The following is a 24,297-nucleotide window of genomic DNA, read 5'->3' on the forward strand; positions in this document are numbered from 1 at the left end:
AAAAGGGATACTCAGGCATTTGTAAACAAGGCCCTGTGTTGGTAATTCAGACAAAGTAATTAGAGATTATGACTGTGGGAGTCTGGAGTATATGTGATGAATGGTATTAATTGGGAGTGAATTGATGCTGGGTGGGTAAGGAAAGATAATTTCTCCAGCTAAGTCCACATGACCAGTAGCTGAAACTATTCCCCAGACCAATCCATTATTCCCATCAAAAGGCATTTATTAAATGTTTATTTGCATATCATGCTATGATAAAGGGAGGAACCAACCAGCTCTTGGAACACACTCCCTTGTGTTAACAGATAAACTGAGGCACATTAAAATGTCTAAGAGTTTACCTTAGCAAACATCAATTCAAATCCAGCAGCACTCCACCAGCAGGAGCTAAAGGAAGGGCTTTTGTAGAGCAGACAAGGAGACAAAGCAAGGAAGTTATGTGATTGGCTATAGCTTAAGAGCTTGCCTTTTTTGGGAAAGACTGGTTGGCTGTTTGTGATTGGTTCTTCTTAAGTTTAGATTTCTGAACCTCGAGGCATTTACAGAAATTGACACTAGTTTAGGTTTCCATTTGCTTACTTAGGCTCCTGATGCGTTAGAGTCCGCTTAGCCTAATGACTTAGCCTAGTCCATTCTCTAGGTCTGCGTCTTTACTCCTGTCCTGCCCCTAGGTTCTTCATAACCATTTTTTTTTTTAGATTCCATATACATGTGTTAGCATATGGTATTTGTTTTTCTCTTTCTGACTTCACTCTGTATGACAGTCTCTAGGTCCATCCACCTCACTACAAATAACTCAATTTCATTTCTTTTTATGGCTGAGTAATATTCCATTGTATACATGTGCCACATCTTCTTTATCCATTCATCTGTCAATGGACACTTAGGTTGCTTTCATGTCCTGGCTATTGTAAATAGAGCTGCAATGAACATTGTGGTACATGTCTCTGTTTGAATTATGGTTTTCTCAGGGTATATGCCCAGTAGTGGGATTGCTGGATTATATGGGAGTTCTATTTTTAGTTTTTTAAGGAACCTTCATACTGTTCTCCATAGTGGCTATATCAATTTACATTCCCACCAACAGTGCAAGAGGGTTCCCTTTTCTGTACACCCTCTCCAGCATTTATTGTTTGTAGAGTTTTTGATGATGGCCATTCTGACTGGTGTGAGGTGATACCTCATTGCAGTTTTGATTTGCATTTCTCTAATGATTAGTGATGTTGAGCATTCTTTCATGTGTTTGTTGGCAATCTGTACATCTTCTTTGGAGAAATGTCTCTTTAGGTCTTCTGCCCATGTTTGGATCGGATTGTTTGTTTTTTTGATATTGAGCTGCATGAGCTGCTTGTAAATTTTGGAGATTAATCCTTTGTCAGTTGCTTCATTTGCAAATATTTTCTCACATTCTGAGGGTTATCTTTTCATCTTGTTTATGGTTTCCTTTGCTGTGCAAAGCTTTTAAGCTTCATTAGGTCCCATTTGTTTATTTTTGTTTTTATTTCCATTTCTCTAGGAGGTGGGTCAAAAAGGATCTTGCTGTGATTTATGTCACAGAATATTTTGCCTATGTTTTCCTCTAAGAGTTTTATAGTGTCTGGCCTTACATTTAGGTTTTTAATCCATTTTGAGTTTATTTTTGTGTATGGTGCTAGGGGGTGTTCTAATGTCATTCTTTTACATGTAGCTGTCCAGTTTTCCCAGCACCACTTATTGAAGAGGCTGTCTTTTCTCCATTGTATATTCTTGCCTCCTTTATCAAAAATAAGGTAACCATATATGTGTGGGTTTATCTCTGGGCTTTCTATCCTGTTCCATTGATCTACATTTCTGTTTTTGTGCCAGTACCATACCATCTTGATGACTGTAGCTTTGTAGTATAGTCTGAAGTCAGGGAGCCTGATTCCTCCAGCTCCGTTTTTCTTTCTCAGGATTGCTTTGGCTATTTGGGGTCTTTTGTGTTTCCATCAAAATACAAATTTGATCATTTATTCCCTTGTTTAATCTTTTCAGTAGCCTGGAATAGCCTACAGACAAAGCCCAGACCCCGCAGCCTGACATACAGGCTCCTACCTTCCTCTTGAAACTTGCATAGTTCAGCTGCTCCTACGGAGGTTGCATTCCCATGCACACGAATGATCTTCTTGTTCTACAACTTTGCACTTTTGCTTAGCCGGCCCTTCTGCTGTGTTTCCTCCCTCTCTTTTCTTACCTTTCTTTACGTCACCAACTCATCTCATTCTTTCAAAGACTGCTAATGCAGCTGTTCTTCTTGGCAACTTAAGGAAAGATTAGATACCCTTCCTTAATGGTTCCTTATCATCGTGTGTTCTGATTATGAGGACTTAAGATATTACATTCAAATCATCCATTAGCACCTGTTGCTCCCACAATAGTCTAACCCAGAGGTCAGCAAACTCTTTTGGTAAAGAGACAAGTAATAGATATTTTAGCTTTCTGGGGTACATGGTCTCTGTCACAACTAGTCAACTCTGCCGTTGTAGCACAGAAGGAGTCAAAGATAATAGGTAAATTAAGGAGCTTGACTGTGTTCCCATACAACTTTATTTACAAAAATAGATTGAAGGCCAGATTTGGCCTGTGGATTATAGTTGGTAAGTTCTTGATGATGGAAATCACAATCATGTCTTATCTTTCTTGGTATCTCCAGCACCTGTTTTGGTGCCTGGGCTCGAAGGGTTGCTCAATACATGTTAATTGAGCTAGGAGTGTGTTAGCCCCTCCAAACCATCACATGCCAAGTGCTTATTCTTGTTTTTATTTGAAGTACAGTCGGGTTGCTGTTAAACAGTTTCAGTTCTGTATCCAGCTGGCGTGCCTCATTTGAGGACCAAAAGTGAGTCAGTACTTCCTAAATTAACAGGTTACACTCTAAAAAGGAGATCCCTGTATCCTGCCTGAGCATCTAAGGCTTCTTGCTAATTTTCTCAGGTATTCCATTACCCTTGGGTCTTTCAGCTCTCCTTGAAACCAGCCACAGTGCCATCTGCAACCTGCTTATTGAAAGCTGTGTAACTAAGTACAGTAATAGAATTTTTCAATCAATACCCATTTGTAGCAGAAGCCAGTGGAGAGATTTCAGGGCAGCTGTAACATGCTGAGGTAACTTGGTGTCTCTAAGAAATCAGGCAGCAGAAAGCAGTATTAACTGAGTTCCATCAATCACACATGTGGGCACTGGGCCTGAAATTTAGTATAGGAGCTAGAGGATTGCATGATGTGTATTTGGTTGTGTAAACCCAGACAACAAATTCATCTGAACCCTGCTTATGACATTCAGCTGGTTTGGGCCCTTCGTAAGAATTTTATTTTCTTTTCCCCAGTTCAAAAATTCATCAGTCTCCTCTGTGCACATAACACAAAAGGAAGAGCAGTGGCACCTAATGGTAACCCTGGGAGAGTTGGTACCAAGAGGGAATATAGCCTAATAGAAAGAAACTTGGAAGTCAAAAGACCCAGAATTCATATTCCAGCTGTTCCTCCTACTGTGTATTTTGGGTCTGAGTCAGGTTACATCCAGAGCGTTAGTTTTCCTGCCTTTACAATGCGGATAATGCCTGCCTGCCTGCCTGCCTACCTGCCTGCCTCATCACAGTGTCTCAGTGAATTTCACAGCAATTTTTGGCTGTGCAAATGCTATGCAATGATAGTTGTTGTATTATGAACACCTCAATTATTCCGCTTCTCCAGGGAATGATGTGTCAACCCTAAGTGAATTTCCCTTATAATTTAATCTGTTAAGTGCCAGGAGTTTAATTTTAACAAAGTTTATGTAAGTCTTTCTCAAAGAATGCATAGCAAACTAACTGCTTTATTAAACCAAATAGTCGATGCAGATTTAACCCATGTGTTGTTCAGAGTTAACACTGGGAATTCTGCTTCTGTTTGCAGTGTCATAGCCGTAGGTGCTGCTGGCTGTGGAACTGACATGTGATTGGGCTCTGGCTTAGAAGTAGTATGGCTTTTGCCTTCTGGAAAAATCCCCACGACTTTGTTAAACTGAGCTATTTGCCTCTTTTCCACAAAGGGAAAATGCATAGTTGGAGAATTATCGAAATACTGTTGTAGTTGGAAGGAACATCCAACACCACGGAGTTTGATCTCTTCTTAGAAAGAAGTGAAATGAGATCCCAAGGGTTTAATGACCTGCTCGTGATGATATAGAAAATGAGTGTCAAAGCTCACACCCAGGGCTTCCCTGGTGGTGCAGTGTTTGAGAGTCCGCCTGCCGATGCAGAGGACACGGGTTTGTGCCCTGGTCCGGGAAGATCCCACATGCCGTGGAGCGGCTGGGCCCGTGAGCCATGGCCACTGAGCCTGCGCATCCGGAGCCTGTGCTCCGCAACGGGAGAGGCCAGAACAGTGAGAGGCCCGCGTACCGCGGAAAAAAAAAAAAAAAAAAAAACTCACACCCAATCCCTGATCACCTGACAACGTTAACAGTAGTGGACATTTGCATAGAGCTTTACAGTTTCCAAAACATTGGCATATCTGTATCTTATTTGGACCTCTCGGAAATCCTGTGAAGTTGACAGAGTGGGGGTCATTCCCTCCATTTCCAACATGTTAGGTGACTTTTCTAAGGCCACCCAGTTGCTGTCTGGTTGGGAAGAGATGCTGGGGACATGCACCTATCTTCTGATCACAGGTTCCAGTTTCATTCCAAGCCATCATATTTCATACCCCTGCACTGGGCCTTGTATATTAGAGCATGCCGTGTAAGTGCTGCATGGCATCTGGGGCAGTATGGCTTTGCTGACTGCTGTAAATTTTCTTCCTAAAAAAAGATGTCTTCTCCCAATAAGTTCTTCCTGTTTCAGAGCAGTTTCTCCAGTGTGGCCTTTGGTATGCTCTGAATTGTTCATAAAGCATTTAAAACCTTATTGTGAGGTCTGTACCACTGGTCCTAGCAGTCACAGGCACCTTCACATCGTATCAGCTCTTACCCACTTGGACTCACAGTCTGCTTCTGTCTCCAGCCTCATCTCCTGCCCCTTTTTTCTTAGCATTTTTGGTTCCACCCATGCTGAATTAATTGAAGTTCCCAGCATAAGGAAGCCTCTTTTTTTTTGCTGTTTTAGTAAAAAATATTTCAGCTGGAAGCGATGCAACCCCAATTCAAACTGGCTTAAACATACCAGGGAATTTATTGGCTCCTGAAACTAACAATCTGAGGATAGATCAGGCAGTGCTGGACTCAGTATTTCCAAATTAGTATAAGGAAGACGTCTGTGTCTCTTTTCCCTTTCCTTCAGTCTGAATTTTTCTGTGTTAGATTTCTTTCTTAGGCCAGTTCTCTCAAGTGGAAGGAAAGATGACCACTGGCAGTTCCAGATTTATATTAGCTAAGCAATTCCATTGGAACGAGAGGACTTCCTACCACCTCCAACACTATGATAGCATCAAGAAAATGGTCTTTTTGAATTGGCTTAATTATATATTTCCATACTTAGAATTGGGACATGCAATGAGTTCAACCCAATCCACATGAACTGAGAGTAGGGATAAGAGAGATTCCTGAAATAAAACAACACATTGTGTTACTGTTAATGGGGAGTGAATGCTGAAGAGGCAAAAACAGCAGACTTTCACTACATGCACTAAAAGGCCTGTCCCTCAGTTCACCCTGTTAAAATATCTGGTGCCATGTTACTTACCTAGAAAACTCCTGTTTATCTTTCTAAACCCTACTCATAAGCCCTTTACCATGTGGATGATTTGGGTGTAAGTTACTTAACCTCTATACATTTTAGTTTCTTTGTCTACAACATTTAGAAATAATCAAGCATCAGACTAAGGCCTTCAGTTGGTCAATGTGTCCTCAGTATGGCTCTGTCTCAGTATTACTGATTATAGTAATGTCCTATGAAACCGAAAAAATGAACGTGAAGTGATTTGGCCTTTTATTTAATGTCTCACAATCTGCTAGACTATAAGCATTACTGTTTACTCTGCAGCTCTTGAAATAAGTAAGACTTCGTTCTTTCATCAGTTGCCTTGACACAGTCTGTAGAATTTATAAATCTGATAGACAGTAAGGCATCCCTGCCATCATGCCCAGGAGGTTGCTACTGTCATCTCAGGAGACTCCTAGTCTGAGAGACTGGAACCCCCTCTATCCCCTCTCTCCATATGCTCTTTTCATCTTCATGTTAAGAAATGTCCTAAGTCCTCAACTCCTTGCTTTTAATCTTTGACATGGCTTCTGTTGCTGTAGCCAATCTCTACTTCTCTTCCTTCCATGTCTTTCCTATCTACTGCTTCTCAGGTTCTCCGATTTTATATCTAATGATCATCAATTCCTTTTTTATTCCTAATTTGAGATACAATCAAAACACCCTTTTGGATGATAATCTCATTCACTTCATTTGGTTACCTAGATGTTTTCTCTTGTGCTTACTGCTTTGACAGTGTTCTCCATTCCAATAATTTCTTGGGTATAATTTTGGATATGGTATCATTCTGGATGTTGCAAGTTCCTGATTCCTCTTTTGAAAAATAGCAAATGGTAAATACCAGCACCATGAATGGTTAGTGAAAGAAGAGGAAATGATTTAACTATTGGGGTAGATTTTATTTAAAAGTTCGAAAGCCGCTAGTATTGTTCGTACGGTTCAGAATTTTTCTTCTGCATTGCCCAATGCGTAGGTATAAAGTTTCATTTATACTGTATATTCTGTTCCGTTGAAGAAGGAAATAGAAGCCAAAGCACTTGTAACAGGCCAGTAGAAACCACCTGAGTATCTGCTCCAGTGATAACAGGAAGTTTAAAGTGCCTAGTGACTTTCAGCTAAATCTTTTGCTGGTTTTAGGAGTCTACTCTGTGATTTGTAATTAATTTATTCAATGAGGAGCGATTGATTATGTATTGTGTGCCAAGAACTGGGTGCGGAACTGGAGACAGAGGGATGAAAGACATGATGTGCATACTTGAAAAGCTCAAATCTCTTAGGCCAGACAGACTGGTAAGAAGACAGTCAGGAGAGTATGATAAGTGATGAAATGTCTCTGGAGGAATACAGGAGGGGCCTTATAGTGCATTAAATAGTGACCACCCCCCAAATATATGTCTATGCCCTAACCCCCAATGCCTGTAAATGTGACCTTATTTGGAAATAGGGTCTTTGAAGATCTAGTTAAGGATCTTGAGGTGATACCATCCTGCATTTAGCGGGGGCCCAAAATCCAGTGACCTGTGTCATTATAAGAGAAATGAGAGGGAGATTTGAGACAGAGCCCCCCTGGGGAAGGCCACAGAAAGATGAAAGTAGCGATTGGATTTCGGAAGCTACAAGCCAGGGAATGCCAAGAACTGTTGGCAGCCAGAGAAGCTGGGAGAAAGGCACGGGGCACGTTCCCCCCACAGCCTCCAGAATGCACGAACCCCATTGAAACCTTGATTTCAGACAGAGAGAGAGTAATATTTTTCGTCTGTGTTAACTCACCAGTCAGTGGTAACTTCTTACGGCAGCTTTAGGAAACTAATACAGGCCTTTAACCTACACTGCAGGCCTGGGGTGAAAGAGGGTCATCCAACATAAAATGCTTCCCAGTTCAGGAGACATTTCAGCTGTAGGTTGGAGGCCAAGGAGGAGTTAACCAATTTACCGATGGGGAGGGAGAATTCCAGGCAGAAAAAATACATGTAAGTGTAGTCCATTTTATTGCCAGAGAAAAAGCCTCCCTAATTCATAACTCTGTAGAAGAAGGGCAAGAGACATGTTACTTACCCAGTTTGTTTCCTTCGGACAAAGTTCTTGCTTCTACTCTGCGGAGTCTACCTGGTCCGTAGATTATTGGGGGAGCTGTTGACTCCTCTCACACCTCCACTTCTATCACACCGGTTTAGGGGACCATCGGTTTCTCATCTGAATTATTGTAATAGCTTTATAAGTGGTCTGTTTGCTTTTATTATTGCCTGTTCCACCCCATGGTCTATTTTTCCTCAACACAACAGCCAGAAAGATCCTGTTAAAACCTAAGTGACATTATGTCACTCTGTAGCACAAAACATTCCAATGGCTACTTCATTCAGAGCAAAAAACCAAAGTCCTTAAGTGTCCTAAAGACGCTAAGAGAAGAGCGATTCCATGAGCTTTCTGCTGCTGTGACTCAGCCCCTGCCTCACCTGGCCTGCTTGCCGTGCCTGAAGGTGCTGGGTAAGGGCCTGTGCCAGGACCTTGGCACTGAGCTGTTCCCTTTGCCCAGAACACTCATCACCCGCCTTGTCTGCCTGGTCTGCTCTCTCATCCTTTATGTGTCTGTTCAAATGTCAATTTATTAGGCCTTTATGACTACCCTACGTAGGTATTAACCCCTCTCCTAACACTTAGCTCCCTTACTCTGCTTTAGTTTTCCCCGTAACACTTACTATTATCTGAATTTTTGTACTTTTGCTTGTTTGCTTGTTTTTCCCCCGCTAAAAGGTAAGCATCATAAAATCAGAGACATTGTCCGCTCTGATCATTGTTACATGTTAACTGCCTAGCAGAGTACTTGGTGCATAGTAAGATTTCAACTGCTGGTTTTTGAATGCGTGGATCAACGATTCTTAGATTTTTTTTTTTAACTGTGAACTTTATAAAAGAAATGAAAATGTTTGATAGGAATTCCGAAACCCATGCTTTATTTAAAAAAAACAAGTTTCAAGTGTAATATTATAGAAAAGAAATGACTGAGGCCTGCAGTGGGTTCTGATATTCATTCCATGTTCCTTCTCACTGAAAAAACAAATGAGCTAACAAAAAATTGGGGTTGCCAAGTACTTTTTTTTTTTTTTTTTAACCTGAACTCCCTTTTTACTTCTTACAATTATCCAAGGAAAGAACATAGTCCTTGAGGCCCAAATGTTATCAAATGGCTTCTGAGGGAGGCTCTGCTTCTCTCCTGTGTATTTTGCAAATGCTGGCTGGGCTGTGAGATGCCCCATCTTGTCTTTCTGTCCCTCTAACCTGGTACTCTGTACCTGTCATTTCCTTGCTGGGATCATAGTACACTGATCAGAATGAACAGTCTCTGCACACTGTGGGTATAGAGGAGATATTTAAAAATTCTCTGCATGAGTGGATTCCCTTCCAGCTGAGAGTCTGAGCTGGGAGCAGCTCCCCAGCTGGGCAGGAAGTTGGACGCCATGAAAACTCCTTTATAACACCCTCAGGAAATAGTAGCCCCAGCATCTTGCTGACCCTCTTCATAGGCAGCATCATGTGGGCTGACCAGATGGATACAAAAGCAAGCTCAGCCTGTGTGGGGAACTGTGCCTGGGGGGTAGGGCAGCCAGTGGAAGTGGCAAGGGACAAATCTGGAGAGGAAGGCAATGTATCAGGCTCTGTGCCACTTGCTTTCATGTTTATATTGTCACTTAACTTTGAAACAAATTTGATGAAGAGGTATTTATGTCTTCATTTCACAAGTGAGCCCACAGAGGCTCAGAGAAGGTGAGTAATTTAGCCGAAGGTCACACAGCTAGTGATTTAATCCAGGTTTCTCTGATTCCAGGGGCTGTGTTCTTTTTACCTGTACCACGCTGCCCATAAATTAGAAATGCATTTAGAGGGATTTGAGCTTAAATATTTCAAAAGGAACACTGGCTGAAGAATGAGGGCAGCTCATGTTGTAGATGAGATATAGCTAAACATCTAGACAATACATAACCAGGCGGTGGTGAAGGCTTAGAGGCCCGGTGGGTGTGTATGAACATGAAAGCAGCCATTAATCAGGCAAGCTCGCTTAAGAAGACCCTGGGTTTTGACTTTGAAGGCAGCCAAGGAAAGGTCAAATATATGTTTTGAGTCCACCAGCAAGCAGCACTCTTTGGAATTCCTTTGCATTCTACAACATGATAATTAATAATTCTAACTCTGGATTCATTGGTCGGGACCTTCAAACATGGAACTGAAAAGCAGTACATTTTCAACAAAATACAAATGTAGCCTGATAGCCCTGTGAATTAGGGTTTCATTTACCCTTGGTTCCCCACATCAGTGTATTTGTCCTCAAATGGGTTTCCCCACTGTGTATATAAGTATGTAACTAATAATAATAATTAAAATCGTTTGAGTACCTGGGACTAAGCATTTGACCTTTATTCCTCATAACAACCATGTAATGAGGAGGCTATTTTGCTTTCAATTTTGTCATGAGGGAAATAAAGTTCATTGATATTTCTAGATCAGCCCCAGGTCACACAGCTAGAAAATGGCAGATGTGAGATCAGCACCCACGGTGCCCATTTCTTAAAGCCTCTCATCTGACAACCTAGGTGTCTGCCTGTGTTAGGTATTACAGAGTGTGGGTGCGGAGAGCAGTGTTTGCTGCAGGGTCTGATTGCTAAGTTACTTCTTTTTCATTCCTCTGTTCTTTTTATGCTTTCATCCTTCTCTCCTCCCTTATTTCTACCTTCTCTCCTTCCCTCCCCACAATCTAAATCCCCAAACTAGTTTTCACCCATTGGGTAAAGTTGGCATCACTTCTCAGATACCTGATGCTGTTTTAGAATCCCAGAGCCTGGAATTCTTTGTCTCTGCTTCCTAATTAACTTTCTCTTGAGCAAGTCATCTACTTCTCTCCTCTCAGTTTTCCCATTTACAGAATGAAGGTACCATTACAAATCACCATTCAAGATTCTTATGAAGCACTTTCTAAAACAAAAGCATAAAACTCTTTACAAATCTGGGAAACTGTTCAAGTTCCAAGATGGAGGTGGGAAATTGAAGAGCTCTCTTGAGAACTTGGGTCCACCCGAATTACCCAGCTTCTGTCACTGCAGCTGGGATCCATATCTCACTCAAGATTTAACGTCTAATTCCATGCGGTTATATAAAAATCACATAGTGATTTTTCCTGGGAGAGCTTGCTGGAATTTATTTCTTAAAGTCTCTAGACTGTGACCTCCAGGGGTAATAGATGTGTTGGGCTCCAGTATGGCAGTGCAGCAGGGAACCTTCTGACCCTCGCACCCCAGGCTTTCTCCTCAACTGCTTTTCACAGCTAGCATTTGCAGGCTCCTGTTTCCTAATGCTCCAGTAAACGCTGAACACCAAATTTTGAATTGCTTTCAGAGTTTTTGTTGCAAAGATGTAATTTGACTGTTGCCCTGGTTTGTACATTGTAGGGGGTCCCAAACTAACTTCCTGAATTTTGCTTTTGGAAATTTGAACACCATCTCTCATTCTGTTCCTCTTCTTGGGTTTTTGTCTTAATCCCCTTCATCATTTTCTTTGTTATTGATTCCAGTGCTCAAGAAGCTCTCAAACTCTGCCATCGATTTGTGTACCGGTTAGGGAAGGTAGGCTGTGAAGAGTTTTGATATTTGAAAGAAAATGCTGTACTATATTAATTAACCTGGAGAGAAAGATTGACAGATTTAAAAAGAACTAACTTTTACCGAGCGCTTACGATGTGTGGGCATTATGTCAAGGACTTTACCTGCACTATCTTACTTAAGCCTGGTAATATCAGTATGATGTAGGTTCTCTTAGTGACCTAGTTATACAGGTAAGGAGTATGAATATAAGTTCATTTGTATCTTTTTTTTTTCTTTAAATACAAAGCAAAAGTAGACTTACAGACATAGAGAACAAATTTATGTTACCAAAGGGGAAATAGGGGGGAGGAATAAATTAAGGGTTTGGGATTAACATATACACATTACTATATATAAAATAGATAAGCAGCAAGGACCTACTGTGTAGCACAGAGAGCTACATTCAATACTTTGTAATGACCTGTAAGGGGAAAGAATGTTAAAAAGAATATATATATGTATATAGCTGAATCATTTTACACCTGAAACTAACACAACATTGTAAATCAACTATACTTCAATAAAAAAATAAAAATTAGAAAGAAAGTTAGAAAGAAGTTTGATGCTCAAGGAGGAACTTTCCCAAAATAATCACAATGGTAATCATTTTGCAATATATAAACGTATCACACCAGCATGTTGTACACTTTAAACTTACACAATGTTATATGTCAATTATATCTCAGTAAAGCTAGGAAAAGAAATCAACCAGCTAATAAGGGCTGGAACCATGACTGGAACCTAGGTCTCTCTTTCCAGAGTCATGTTCTTAACCACTCACTGAGCCATAGGTGGTCCTGAAAGAATTACTGAAGCACCCCGATTGTTTGGGTGATGTGTCAGTGATTGGCCCCACCCCCCCAGGGGCACATGGTTGGGGCTGAATATCCCTCATTCCCAAGTTCTTAGTAATTTCCTGTTGAATGGCTCTCCCTTTTAGATGATTCTTCCAGTTCTACATTTCAGAGATTTAAAAATCATAAACATGAATTCATATTCAATATTTTGATTCTGCCTCCCTAAGAAAGAGACCACTCTTGTTCTGAATGAAAGTGAATTGGGGAAAAGTAAGATAATATTGGCAGTCCTAAATCCTTCATAAGACCAGTGGGTATCTGGTGAGACAGGCAGAGCAGAAGTGGCCTGTCTGTGAAGTAGCACAAATCCTGCGTTCATGATATCCCAGCTAATCCCCCCCCACTCCTCGTTCCTCACAGCCCCTCTTCCAGCAGCTGAAGCCTCTTTTAGTTCTACTCAGTTGTGCTCCATGCCTCTATACGTTTGCAGACACTGTTCCTTCCTCCTGACTTTAGCACCCTTGGCCCCAAGCTGCCTGATGGTTTATTAGTTATTTTCCTGATTCAGCTGAGGCAGCAGCTCTTCTTTGGAGCCATTCTTGACCTTCCAGGCAGAAACAACGCTTTCCTTCTTTCTACCTCCTTTTGGTTTCGTGTATTGCTAGGATCTGTAAAGCATTATGCAATCCTAGCAATCTGCTCCTTAGGGCCTTTGCACCTGTGGTATCCTCTGCTTGGAGCACTCTTCTGCCTGATAACTGCATGGCTCACTCTTTCTCCTCTTTGGGTCTTTTCTCAAATGCCACTGTCTTAGTGCCTTCCGTGATTACCCTGTTCAATTACAACCTTCCCCGCGGGCGTACTTCATATTCCCCTGGTCGGCTCCGTTTTTGGCCATAACACTTGTCATCATCTAATTTGCAATCTCACTGACATGTTTATTTTGTTATTCTGTATCTTCCCCCTAGAATATAAACCCATATGTTGACATGTTTTTATCTGTCTGTCTGAGCCCTGGTTCTCAGCATAATCCTTGGTACAGAGGGTACTCAATAAGTATTTATTAATTACTAAATTAAGGGACTGTCTTCTCTCAACTTTCATGATACTGACATTTTGAGCTGGATAATTCTTTGTTGTGAGGCTGCCCTGTGCACGTAGGATGTTTAGCAGTATCCCTGATTTCTACCCACCAGTAGCATTCCTCCAGCTGTAACAACTAAAAATGTCTCCAGACATTTCCAAATATCCCCTGTGGGGGATATTGCCCTCAGGGAGAATCCTTGTGTTAGAATCCCAGATCCTGGAAAACAGGAATCATATCTGTTTAGAGTATCTGGTGTCAAGCACACAGTAGATGACTGATGAATCTGTAAAGCTGGAGTGATCTGACTTGGTCAAATGTTTATCTCAAATTTCACGATATAGTTAGTTTGTACACAAGACTGTCTTCTCAAACTTTTTATTTTCTCTCTATAATTAAATTACTCTACCAAGAAATATGGGTTCAGTATCACCAGAGTTCAGGATGATATAGAGGAAGGCAGAGTTGCAATAAACATGACCATGGCCCTTAAGAATCTCATAGTCCAGTTATAGAAACACATATATAGCACCCCCCAAATGCAGAAGGATGCATTATCTCTCCCTTCAAGCTATGCCACTCCTGTCTAGTTCATCTTCTGTAACAGATTTTCTATAAAAGCCTAGTGAGCAAATATTTCAGCTTTGCAGGCCATATGATCTCAGTTGTAACTACATCCATAGGAAAATAACACTTGTAGACATTTTCTTATCTTTTCAGTCTTTCTAGAGCTAAAACCAACATCTCAATGTGAAGATTTCAAGGTTAATCTAAAAGTGACTCTATGCCCACATCCTATCACAAAATGCTATGGACTAGAAAAATGTGGCTATCACCAAGAATGTATGAAACAAGTACATGGTTTAAACTGCAGTTTTAGTGGGTTGGGAAAGCAAGTCATCGATTCATAGCTGCATTTATAAATTACGTACAACAGAATATAATACAATACCATATATGGAAGGCAGTACAGTACAGTATAATGCAAGGCAATATGATAGGAAATACCAGAACGCATTACACGTACTAAGAGTATATTTTATATTTCTGGTTGTCTATGGGGTTTCTGATGTAAAACCTATTTCTAACTATTTAGTGTACTAAAAAAGATCAGCAAAGCACTGTTTTAAACCAACTAGAATAATGGATAGAAAAATGGAAAAGTCTATATGCAGATACCCAGGCAAGACACTATTGTACCTTAAGGTAGGTAACAAATCTGGAAAGTGGATGAGAGATGGCATGACGGAGAGGATGGCTCACAGATTGTAAAATGCCCCTGCTTCCCCACGTGGCTTACTGTGTTCTGTTCTAATGTTCAGTCTCTAACCTTGATGTGAGTTATCAGCACCTGTTCATTTTCTTCATTTATTTGTTACCTTTCTGCAGGGCAAAACCATGACCTGAACTGTCTCTTTTCCTGTGCTTCTCCACCTGGCAAAAATCCCATTCCTTCTTCCAGGCCCAGCTCAAATGCCAGCTCTGTTGCACAGCTTTGCCCAGGTTCGCCAGGCACAGTTAATCACGTTCTTCTCCACGTTCTCTCAGTACTTTATTCGTACTGCTACAGGGGCACAGATCACATTTGATGTGCTTGGTTTTATATGTACCATTCTCTGCTACTCGACTGTGAGCTTCTTGGGCATGGAGGCAATTTTCATGTCTCCTTTTGGACTTCTCAGCGCTCAGCACGTTATCTACACATAGTAGGTGGCTAACCCCTAAATGGAGACTGCTTAGTGACGTTGTTAGGACTCTGAGCTTGAAACCCAGGATGCCACTCAGTAGTGGTGCGACCTTTGGTAACTCACCTTACTTCTCTAAGCTAGCTTTCTCATCTGGAAAGGAGAATAGCGTGAGAAATGCACAGCATTGCTGTAAAGATGAAATGGAATATTAGGTCTATAAGGTACTTAATGGGTCTTCGATAAATGGAATTGACTGTCACTATTGTTGTCATTATTATTAATAATGTTGAAAAGAAGAGTGGAAAAGGCTAGCAGAGCCACAGAGACAAACACAAATAGTAAGTGATAGGAGTGAAGGTGATTTAGGGGCCAATAATTAGATATTAAGTTATGCAGTATATTGTGTGCTTGAGGCCAGAATGATGAAAAGTGAGGACTGCAGACATCTGGATGTTTGGTTTTATATATCAGGGTAGCTATCTGGATGGTTTTCACTCTTACCTTTATATTTTACACTCTTGAGGGGAGACTTTGGGAGGATGCAAAAAGGGATTAAAGTAACCTAATTTTACTCATGGAGGTACCCCATAGACTTGTGTAAAGTCGGAGTGGAGTTTCTCACGTGCAACACTACTGACGTTTTGGGCCAGATAATTTTTTTGCTCTGCAAGATTGTCTTGTGCATTGTAGGATATTTAGCAACATCCCTGTCCTCTACCCACCAAATGCCAGTAGCACACTGACCCTACCTGCCATCTTGTAACAACCAAAATGTTTGAGGGGATCTTTGATAAATATTATGTTCTGAACTAGGTGAGGAATAAGCCACAAAGCAGACATGGTGGAGGGGGGTGATCTCACCTTTATTATTGACAGAGCTGGATTGGAGAACATGAGTTTAAGTCTGTAAGTCAACCTGGTTTGCTAAGAATAAACACAGAATAAGACCAGCTTACCCACTGAATCCCATGGAGAAAGGCATCATCAGGGAAGTAAGGAAAATTGATACCATTTGAAGGTATCTCACTCCCAAGAGAGAAGCGAGGTAGGCATGGAGTTTTACTGAGCGTGACCAGATGTTAAATATTTTCTCCCCCCTTTGGAATTTAGGTGCATATAGTCAAATTAATTATAATCTTTGGTTTATGACACCTTGTAACCATTGGTCCATGGTGGCCAGCTTTTATTTATTTTGATATCTTGATAGTTATTTTTAATAATGAAATTCACACCTACTAACTCACCATCCAAAATAAAACTAGAAATGTAAATATTACTCACTCCTAATGATAGTTTTTCTCAGCCCATTCTCCTGTTTCTCCCACCCAAGGGACATCATCCTGATATATATTGTTTCCAAATTTACCGATAGAATAAATCTCTCTACCTCCCCAGGGACAGAATGAGAAAAGCTGGCAAAGAGAGGGTAGAAATGAGCTTAAGGAAAATGCTTTCTCAAGGAAACCAGGAGGGAGGGAAAAGGGTTTACTTCTACCAGATGGTGTTGATATGTTTCCTTATTTTTTCACAATACAGGGTGTCCCTAGAAACTAAATATATGCCAGTTATACTTTAAGAGTATCATACCAAGTGTTTAGAACTTGGAGGGCTATTACTTTTTTTATTAGTGTCAAACTATTTTTGTCAAATTGAGCACATGGTGATAATACTAGGCATCCACAAACCTGGCACCTGCAAACCCAGTTTCTCATCCTGTTCCCCTTAAAGTTCGTTTTGTTTCACATGCTAAGAATTTTTTAAATATAAAAAGTAGTCTTGGGCTTCCCTGGTGGCGCAGTGATTGAGAGTCCGCCTGCCGATGCGGGGACGCGGGTTCGTGCCCCGGTCCGGGAGGATCCCACATGCCGCGGAGCGGCTGGGCCCATGAGCCATGGCCGCTGAGCCTGCGCGTCCGGAGCCTGTGCTCCGCAACGGGAGAGGCCACAACAGTGAGAGGCCCGCGTACCGCAAAAAAACAAACAAACAAAAAAAAGTCTTTCTTTGGATAAACTCGCTCAGTTTTGAATTTTTTATTTTATTGTGCAACAGGAAGACTCCTTTCAAAAATAGAATCATACCATTTTAGAGTTGATCTGATCCAATATCTCCCCCAGGGTAGCAGTTAATAACAAATGCCATTCTACTGACAGATTCAAGTTTGTAATCTCATTGAATATCTGCGGTCTACAGGCCATACTTTGGAATCTAGAAAGTGGTCGACAAAAGAGTGACACACCCATGGTGTCTGAGTTCTTCTGAGTTTGCAAAAGAGCTATGATTCCAAGTCCCATGGCAAACCACACGATACTGCTGGGGTCACCAAGTCAACGAAGGAGTGGCAATTAGCCCTTACTAAAGAATAAGTGCCATAGCATAGGGATCTTTTCACTGCTGCATCTCCAGAATCTAGATGAGGAACTGGTGCGTTATAGTACTGGTATTTGGAAAAGCAAAGGCCCGGTGGTAAGTTAAGACAGTCACATCCGGTTTTAAGCTTATTCCACTTGCAGTGCCCTGTGCTGGGTGGTTTACGTTGGTAGTTTAATTTAACCTGCATAGCATGGTGTTTTCATTATTATCATTATTGCTTTGCTCTTGAGAAAACTGAGGTCCACAGGGGTGAAATTATTTGCTTAGGTCACACAGCTAATAAATACAGAGCAAGGATTTGGACCATGTGGTTTCTATCATCCTGTCTTCTCATAAGCTAGAAAGAGGTATAGTAGGTGACCTGGCTTCTTGTTCTGGTTATGCCATCAACTAAGTAATGCTGTGCAAATTATAGGTCCTATGAGTACCAGAAGAAACGCTAGGTTCATAGTTGATCCAGAAGGGCCTATCCAGATATAAGTAATGTGTGCACAATTTTTAGACTAGGATACAGTAGTGTGTTTTGATGTTTTATGAGGTTTCAAAGAAAACTCGCACTGATCTTGATTTCTCCAGAGTAGCTTAAGTTTTGGATGACATGCTCCTTTTTAATTTGCTTTTGTGTTTTTTTTTTGAAATGTTTGGCATATTACCTAAGGTTCAAGTAGGCAGTGAATTTCTTTATTCCAGATAAGTTCCAATAGAAGCAGTATGTGCAATTGGGTGAAATGTGACTAAAAATGGACAAAAATGGAGGTTAGGTAATAGGTGCATGAACTTGCACAACTCCCTACACCCCTTCTTCAATGCAATGTGTGAAATTTGGGAGATACTGTTTTCTTCCAATTTGTAGTCAGTTCCCTTAACCCTTATGGGACTATTCAAAACGGGAATAAACCTGCCCATGTGAATACCAGATTGCAGGTGAATCTTCACTGCATCTTAGAAAGAGGAGGTAAGACTTTGAAGCCAAAGAAGTCTTTGTTTGAATCTTGGCTCTGCTGCTTGTCATCTGTGCAGCTTACAGAGGGCACTTGATTTCTGAGTCCCCATTTCACCATTTTTATTTGGAAACAGTAACACCTATCTGATATTTGATGATAAGGGCTACTACTACTCTTTTGAGAAACTAAATCAAGCACAAAGAACAAGGGTTGTGGGCTTCCCTGGTGGCGCAGTGGTTGAGAGTCCGCCTGCCGATGCAGGGGACACGGATTCGTGCCCCGGTCCAGGAAGATCCCACGTGCCGTGGAGTGGCTGGGCCCATAAGCCATGGCCGCTGGGCCTGCGCGTCCAACGGGAGAGGCCATAACAGTGAGAGGCCCGCATACCGAAAAAAAAAAAAGAACAAGGGTTGCCTTAAACCCATCTTGGTGAAGCTGAACACCTTATAGGATGGGTTTATGTTGTCTGCGTATTAGACAATTTGTTCAAGTTTCACAGTCATAACCAATTAATTTTATTTACGAAATACTTAACACTATGTGCCAAACACTATTTTAAGTCCCTTACAAATATTGACTCATTTTATCCTTATGGCACCCTATTTATTCTATCTGCACATTCTTAGAACATCACAAACATATGCTTTCTTCACAAAATCTATTATCATTTCTGTTTAAGAGGCGAGTAAATCAAGAGCACACGTGTATTATAAAACAACACCAAGTCTCCTAACCACGTCTGCTGATGTGTGTGTGTGTGCGCACGCACGCACATGTGTGTACACAGATCTGGATCAAGTGCTGTTTGTGCCACAAAGAAACCCAGACTGAGCTTCCTGCTTCCAAGCCCCTGCCTTCTTTGGGTGCCACTTGAAACTCTTCTTTACCAGATTTACATCTGTCATTCTTAGCTTGCAAAAAATTTTTCTTGTTCTGTTGTTAACTTCGATGCAGAGCTCTACTCTAAATACCTAACTTGAAATGTTTGTCACCAGAGCCCACAATGTGTGATTTGGGGGACAAGAGATTTCATATACATTTGTATACATATATTTATATGCATTTGGTTTCTGATGAACATACCAAGGTAGATATTGTCTAAACCTTTTTTTTTCTTAGTCTCAGGGTACTGAGATGCTGGAAATAGGAAATGGTATTCGAATACCAAGATACACACTATATATCCTCTGGCAGAAACAGAGGAGCTCACAATTAATTGCTAAATTACAGAATGTTAAATCATCCAAGGGGCATCAAATGATGTGGAAAATGACAATATTGTGAGAAGTTCTATTTACTTGAACTAGCATTCAGCTATCTAAAGACATAATGGAGCTTTTTAAAGTTAGACCCATATTATTTATGTGATGATGGCAAAACATAACCATGACATTTTTCCAGGGTGACATTTTCCAACTGCAATTAAAAGTCAGAACATTTGCTCACCGAGCTCTCATGTGAATAAAAGAAATCCTGCGTTAACAAGTTGCAGTCATCTTCATTAGTGAGAAATTTTGCAGGTTAAGAACACAAAATTATTGGTTATCCAGCAGGGTTTGATAATAACTTATTCAGATGGAACTATTTCACAGTTGTGAGAACAAGTGTTTTCCTGTCAGAACAACCTGCAGAATATAGACTAATTCATTCAGCAAATATTTTTTGAGCATCTACTGTGGCCTCAGATTCTGAGACTGTGGCGCCACGGGGAGCAAAAATAATCACAGTACTTGCCATGATAGGTCTTGCAGTCCAGTGGATGCAAGAGGAGATGGTAATCAATTATGCATAAATGAACATTTATATTTAAAACTGCAAAGGAAAGGGGCATGGAAATATGCTCTGCTAGTGTGTAATAAGGGGAACTAATCTAAGGCTAGCAGGGTAGTGCGGAGATGGCCTTAGGATGACTTTGCAGTGTTTATCAGAAAGCTTTATCAAGTCTATACCCCTTGAAATAGGATTTGTACACTGAGGCACTTTCCCTAAAGGAATAATTTGAGATGTGTTAAACATTTTGTCTATAAGGACAAGGCATTGTTTTTATTATAGAAATGTTGGAAACATCTTAAATATTCAAAAGTAAGCACTTAGGTAAATTTATTATGTCCTTCAAAATTGTTTTGACTACCGAAAATCTTTAAAAAAATGTAAAAATGTTGTTATTGTAATAAAAATGCTTAGTAAGAAAGAGTATCTACAAAACAGTGAGTATTTTAAATGCCTTTGCCTTTATCCTAACCCTGTCCTTTCTAGCTCCTCAATTGATTCTTTGATTTCAAATATATCAATAATCATACTAATAGCAACTGTAAGAGCTCTTCATACTAGCTACCATTTAGCACCAAATACTTTATATCCATTATTTCAATTGATCTGATGTATACCAGTGAAATAGGTAGTATTTCATTTAGTTCTTTTTGTATACCGTGACTTTTAAATATGTCAACATAGATATATATTCCCTGTGCAACAATGAAAGAATTGTTTCAATGTCCATGCTATTTACCATGAATTTCCTTATTGCCATTCTATCTAAGAGAAATCCCTTATCTTTTTGTGACAGCATTCTGCGAAGAGGGCTGCAGATATGGTGGAACATGTGTGGCTCCTAACAAATGTGTCTGTCCTCCTGGATTCACAGGAAACCGCTGCGAGAAAGGTAACCTCATCTGGTGTGTGTGTGTGTGTGTGTGTGTGTGTGTGTGTTGGGGTTGGGGAGAGAGAGAGAGAGAGAAGGCTTCAGAGAGAATGGAGGCTCTTCCTCTGGAGCTATAGTACTGCGGGTTGACTTAATACATTATGTCTTGATGGTGGATGTGGCTCTCCTAAAGTTGGGTACCTTTTGATTACTGTGTAATAGGCATCCTCCTTCTGAAAATAGAGCTTTATTTGCCCTCCCTCCAGCGTGTCTAATTTAGCAAGGTCGAGTCTTTTCTCTGCCTCTGTTTGCAGTGTGCATTTTTAGTGCTAATTAGAGATAAAAGCTGACAAACTGACCAGCGGCACTTAATCCTCTATTGGGTAGCGTCACGGGCAACCACTGGAGTTATAGCAATCTGCTGCACCCACAGAATCTGAATGAGAACCACACGCTCCTTGTGTAAAAGCACATTAAATAACCCCAGCAGCAGGTTTCTTGGTGTGTTGGGATTTTATTATAATATTGGTTTATTAGGAATATTATCATTCATGGACCTGATAATATAAGCCAATTAGTATTGGTAAGATTCCATTATGTACAGCTTTCTATTTGCAGTAAATGTAGTGTTTACACTGGGCACTATTTAGTGAAATCTAGCTCTTTTATTAATTGGAGAAGTCCTCCTACCTGTGTGTAAATGAAATCGACATTCAGTGCCAAAGTGTCAGGGTATGTATCAGTGCAAACAAGACGTTTTTGCCATGTGAAATTGAGTATTTCATTGTATTTTCCCATGAGCTTCATTAGGTTAAAATCACTGTGTTATGTGCTTCTGAGTCTGGAATGTCACACTGGACACGTCTCATAGTAGAGCATAGCACGATGGCAATATGGTGGTATAGTCCTTATCCCTGTTATTACATGAGGGGGAGTATGTTTTCATCTAATGTCAAAGATCTAAGCAAAGCTCTTGCTTCCTTGCCTTCATGTTAAAGGTTTCTGAATTTAATAATTTTTTTTTTTTTTTTGCGGTATGCGGGCCTCTCACTGCTGTGGCCTCTCCGGTTGCGGAGCACAGGCTCCGGACGCACAGGCTCAGCGGCCATGGCTCACGGGCCCAGCCGCTCTGCGGCACGTGGGATCTTCCCCGGCCGGGGCACGAACCCGTGTCCCCTGCATCGGCAGGTGGACTCTCAACCACTGCGCCACCAGGGAAGCCCTAAATAGTAAATTTTTTAAATGAGCCTGTTTATTATACCCCAACTTGTTTGACATATTACATTTGCACTGCCTGTGTATCTATAGGGCGGCCTGATCCTTTTAAGAACATGTCAAAATTTAACTACATAAATTATTCAACAAGGAAATCAACAATGAGCATCATTGTTTCCATATTTTGTGATATTATCAACAAATCAGGTCACATTTATTAAATAATAATTACTTGGTTTGTCTTTAAAAAAAAGACATATAGAGCCAAGTTCCGGCTCCGAGCAGCATGAGAGAATTATCACGTGGAACTGAAGGATTCTTGTCAAAAGCACAGTAACTTAGCACACATAACCATATTGCAGTGCATTTGATTTTAATTCGGTTTTCTAAAATGAAAAAAAAAATCTAAAGGTTTCTCATTATTTCCTCCAAAACGGCTATGTTTCCCTAAAATTAGAATACAGGAATTAATGGAGACAGAATGGTGATGATGATAATGCTGATGGTGAGGGATTCTAATATTACTAATGATATACCATTTATCATGTACTAATTATGCGTGAGACCTTTTAAATGATTATTTTAATATTAAGAACAAACAAAAAGGATAGATATTATTACGCTCATTTTATAGATGGCAGACTAAAGCTTGGGTAGATTAAGTAACTTCTGCAATGCTACAGAGCCCGTATTAGAACTGAGAATAAAACTCAACTTGTATTCCACAAACTACATTTTAAACCCTTGCATGTGTTTCAAAGGGATAATGATGAACTTCCTGTAAAATCTGGGCTCCTGGTGAATCAGAATGTCTGGGGGAGGGTCCATGAGCCTGCACTTTCACCAAGCACCTCGGGTTGCTTGTTATAAACCAGTCATTTTTATATTGTCATAGTGATATTTAACCAGAGTACCTACTGTAAAGTTCTTATTCTTTTTGCATCATAAAGCATTGGAGGAGAGCATTGATCTTAGACCAGGGCCTGAGTCAGTGGCAGCCCAGGAAGAATCAGTTATGGTTTCTGATGGCTTCCTGATTTGACCTCTCTCCTTTGCTCTGCTCAATAAGTGGCTGATTGAATCAGTGCTTACATTCTGGTCCATAATATGGAACAGGAAAAAGCGAGATAGAGGAGAAAATCAAGACCGGAGGCAAAAGTAAGACAGACATTGGCAGGTCATTGGTTCCTAGATAAATATTAAAGTTGAGATTGAGAATTACTTACTCTTGAAAACTTATACAGTTGCTATAAGGTAAAAAAAAAAAAAAAAAAAAGAATAAAATAAGGTTTCTCTGTATGTGATGTTGTCCTCCGTTTGTAGCAAAACCCTTCCGTTTAATATTGGCCAATATTCTAGTTCTCTGAGATTTTTTTATGGATAGTGTAAAGTACATGTTTTTCCAGTCACTTGTGTGCAAGGAATCTAGGTGAATTATAGGACTAAGACTAAGAACCTGTTTCATATCTTGTCAGAATTATTTTATGCTCACTGTCAGCAATAAACATTAAATAATTCCACTTGACATTGAATAGTGATGCTAGATGCCTTGAGACACAAGGTGCAAAGGGGAAATACAAATGCATTGTGAATGTCTAATGGCATGGTTACATTAAATGTCATATTTGGTTTGTTTTAATTTTAGGGCTAATTAAATGGTCCCATTTGAGCTATATAGAATCCACTTACATTTAGTTTTAAAAATGTTTCTTTTGCCCCCGCCCCCCACCCCCCGTTAGTGGTTTTATTCATTGCTTGTGATAGCCTTTCAGAATTCAAGTATATTCAGCTAAATCACTGAAAAAGAAAATGCCTATCTGAAACATAATGAAGTTGAAAATTCCACTCACGTTTGATGTGTAACACAGAGATGAACAACTCTGCGTTTATTTTATATTGATAAGATTTTAGTAAATGTACACTTTTCATAACCCCACTCAAGATAAGCAAACATTTTACCTCCCTTGGTTTCTGGACAACGTATTACGTTGGCTCTTCTCTTACCCTTTGTTCCTTCTCTGTGCCCTTAGCTTTGATTTGGTTTCACATCTAACATGGAGATGTGTAAAGAGAGAGATGAGTGAAGAGCCAGTAAGAAGAGTAGTTGTGTTACTCTTAGGATAGAAAAGGTCTGCCAGTGAAATCTCTTTGTAATCCTAGAGAGCTAAAAGGATATCATGCCACGCTGACATAAAGGAGCCAAATACAAAACAAAATGAAACAATACGA

General features: G+C 40.4%; 1 protein-coding gene across 1 annotated transcript in view; it reads left to right on the plus strand.

Moving 5' to 3' along the window:
• The window catches only part of NELL1 (neural EGFL like 1), an 891,542-nt gene that overhangs the window by 644,095 nt on the left and 223,150 nt on the right, over positions 1–24,297 (plus strand). The window contains 1 exon segment of the mRNA XM_032640327.1: positions 20,779–20,874. Coding sequence (XP_032496218.1) covers positions 20,779–20,874 — 96 coding nt within the window.

This window comes from Phocoena sinus, chromosome 8 (genome assembly GCF_008692025.1).
Source record: "Phocoena sinus isolate mPhoSin1 chromosome 8, mPhoSin1.pri, whole genome shotgun sequence".
NCBI lineage: Eukaryota > Metazoa > Chordata > Mammalia > Artiodactyla > Phocoenidae > Phocoena > Phocoena sinus.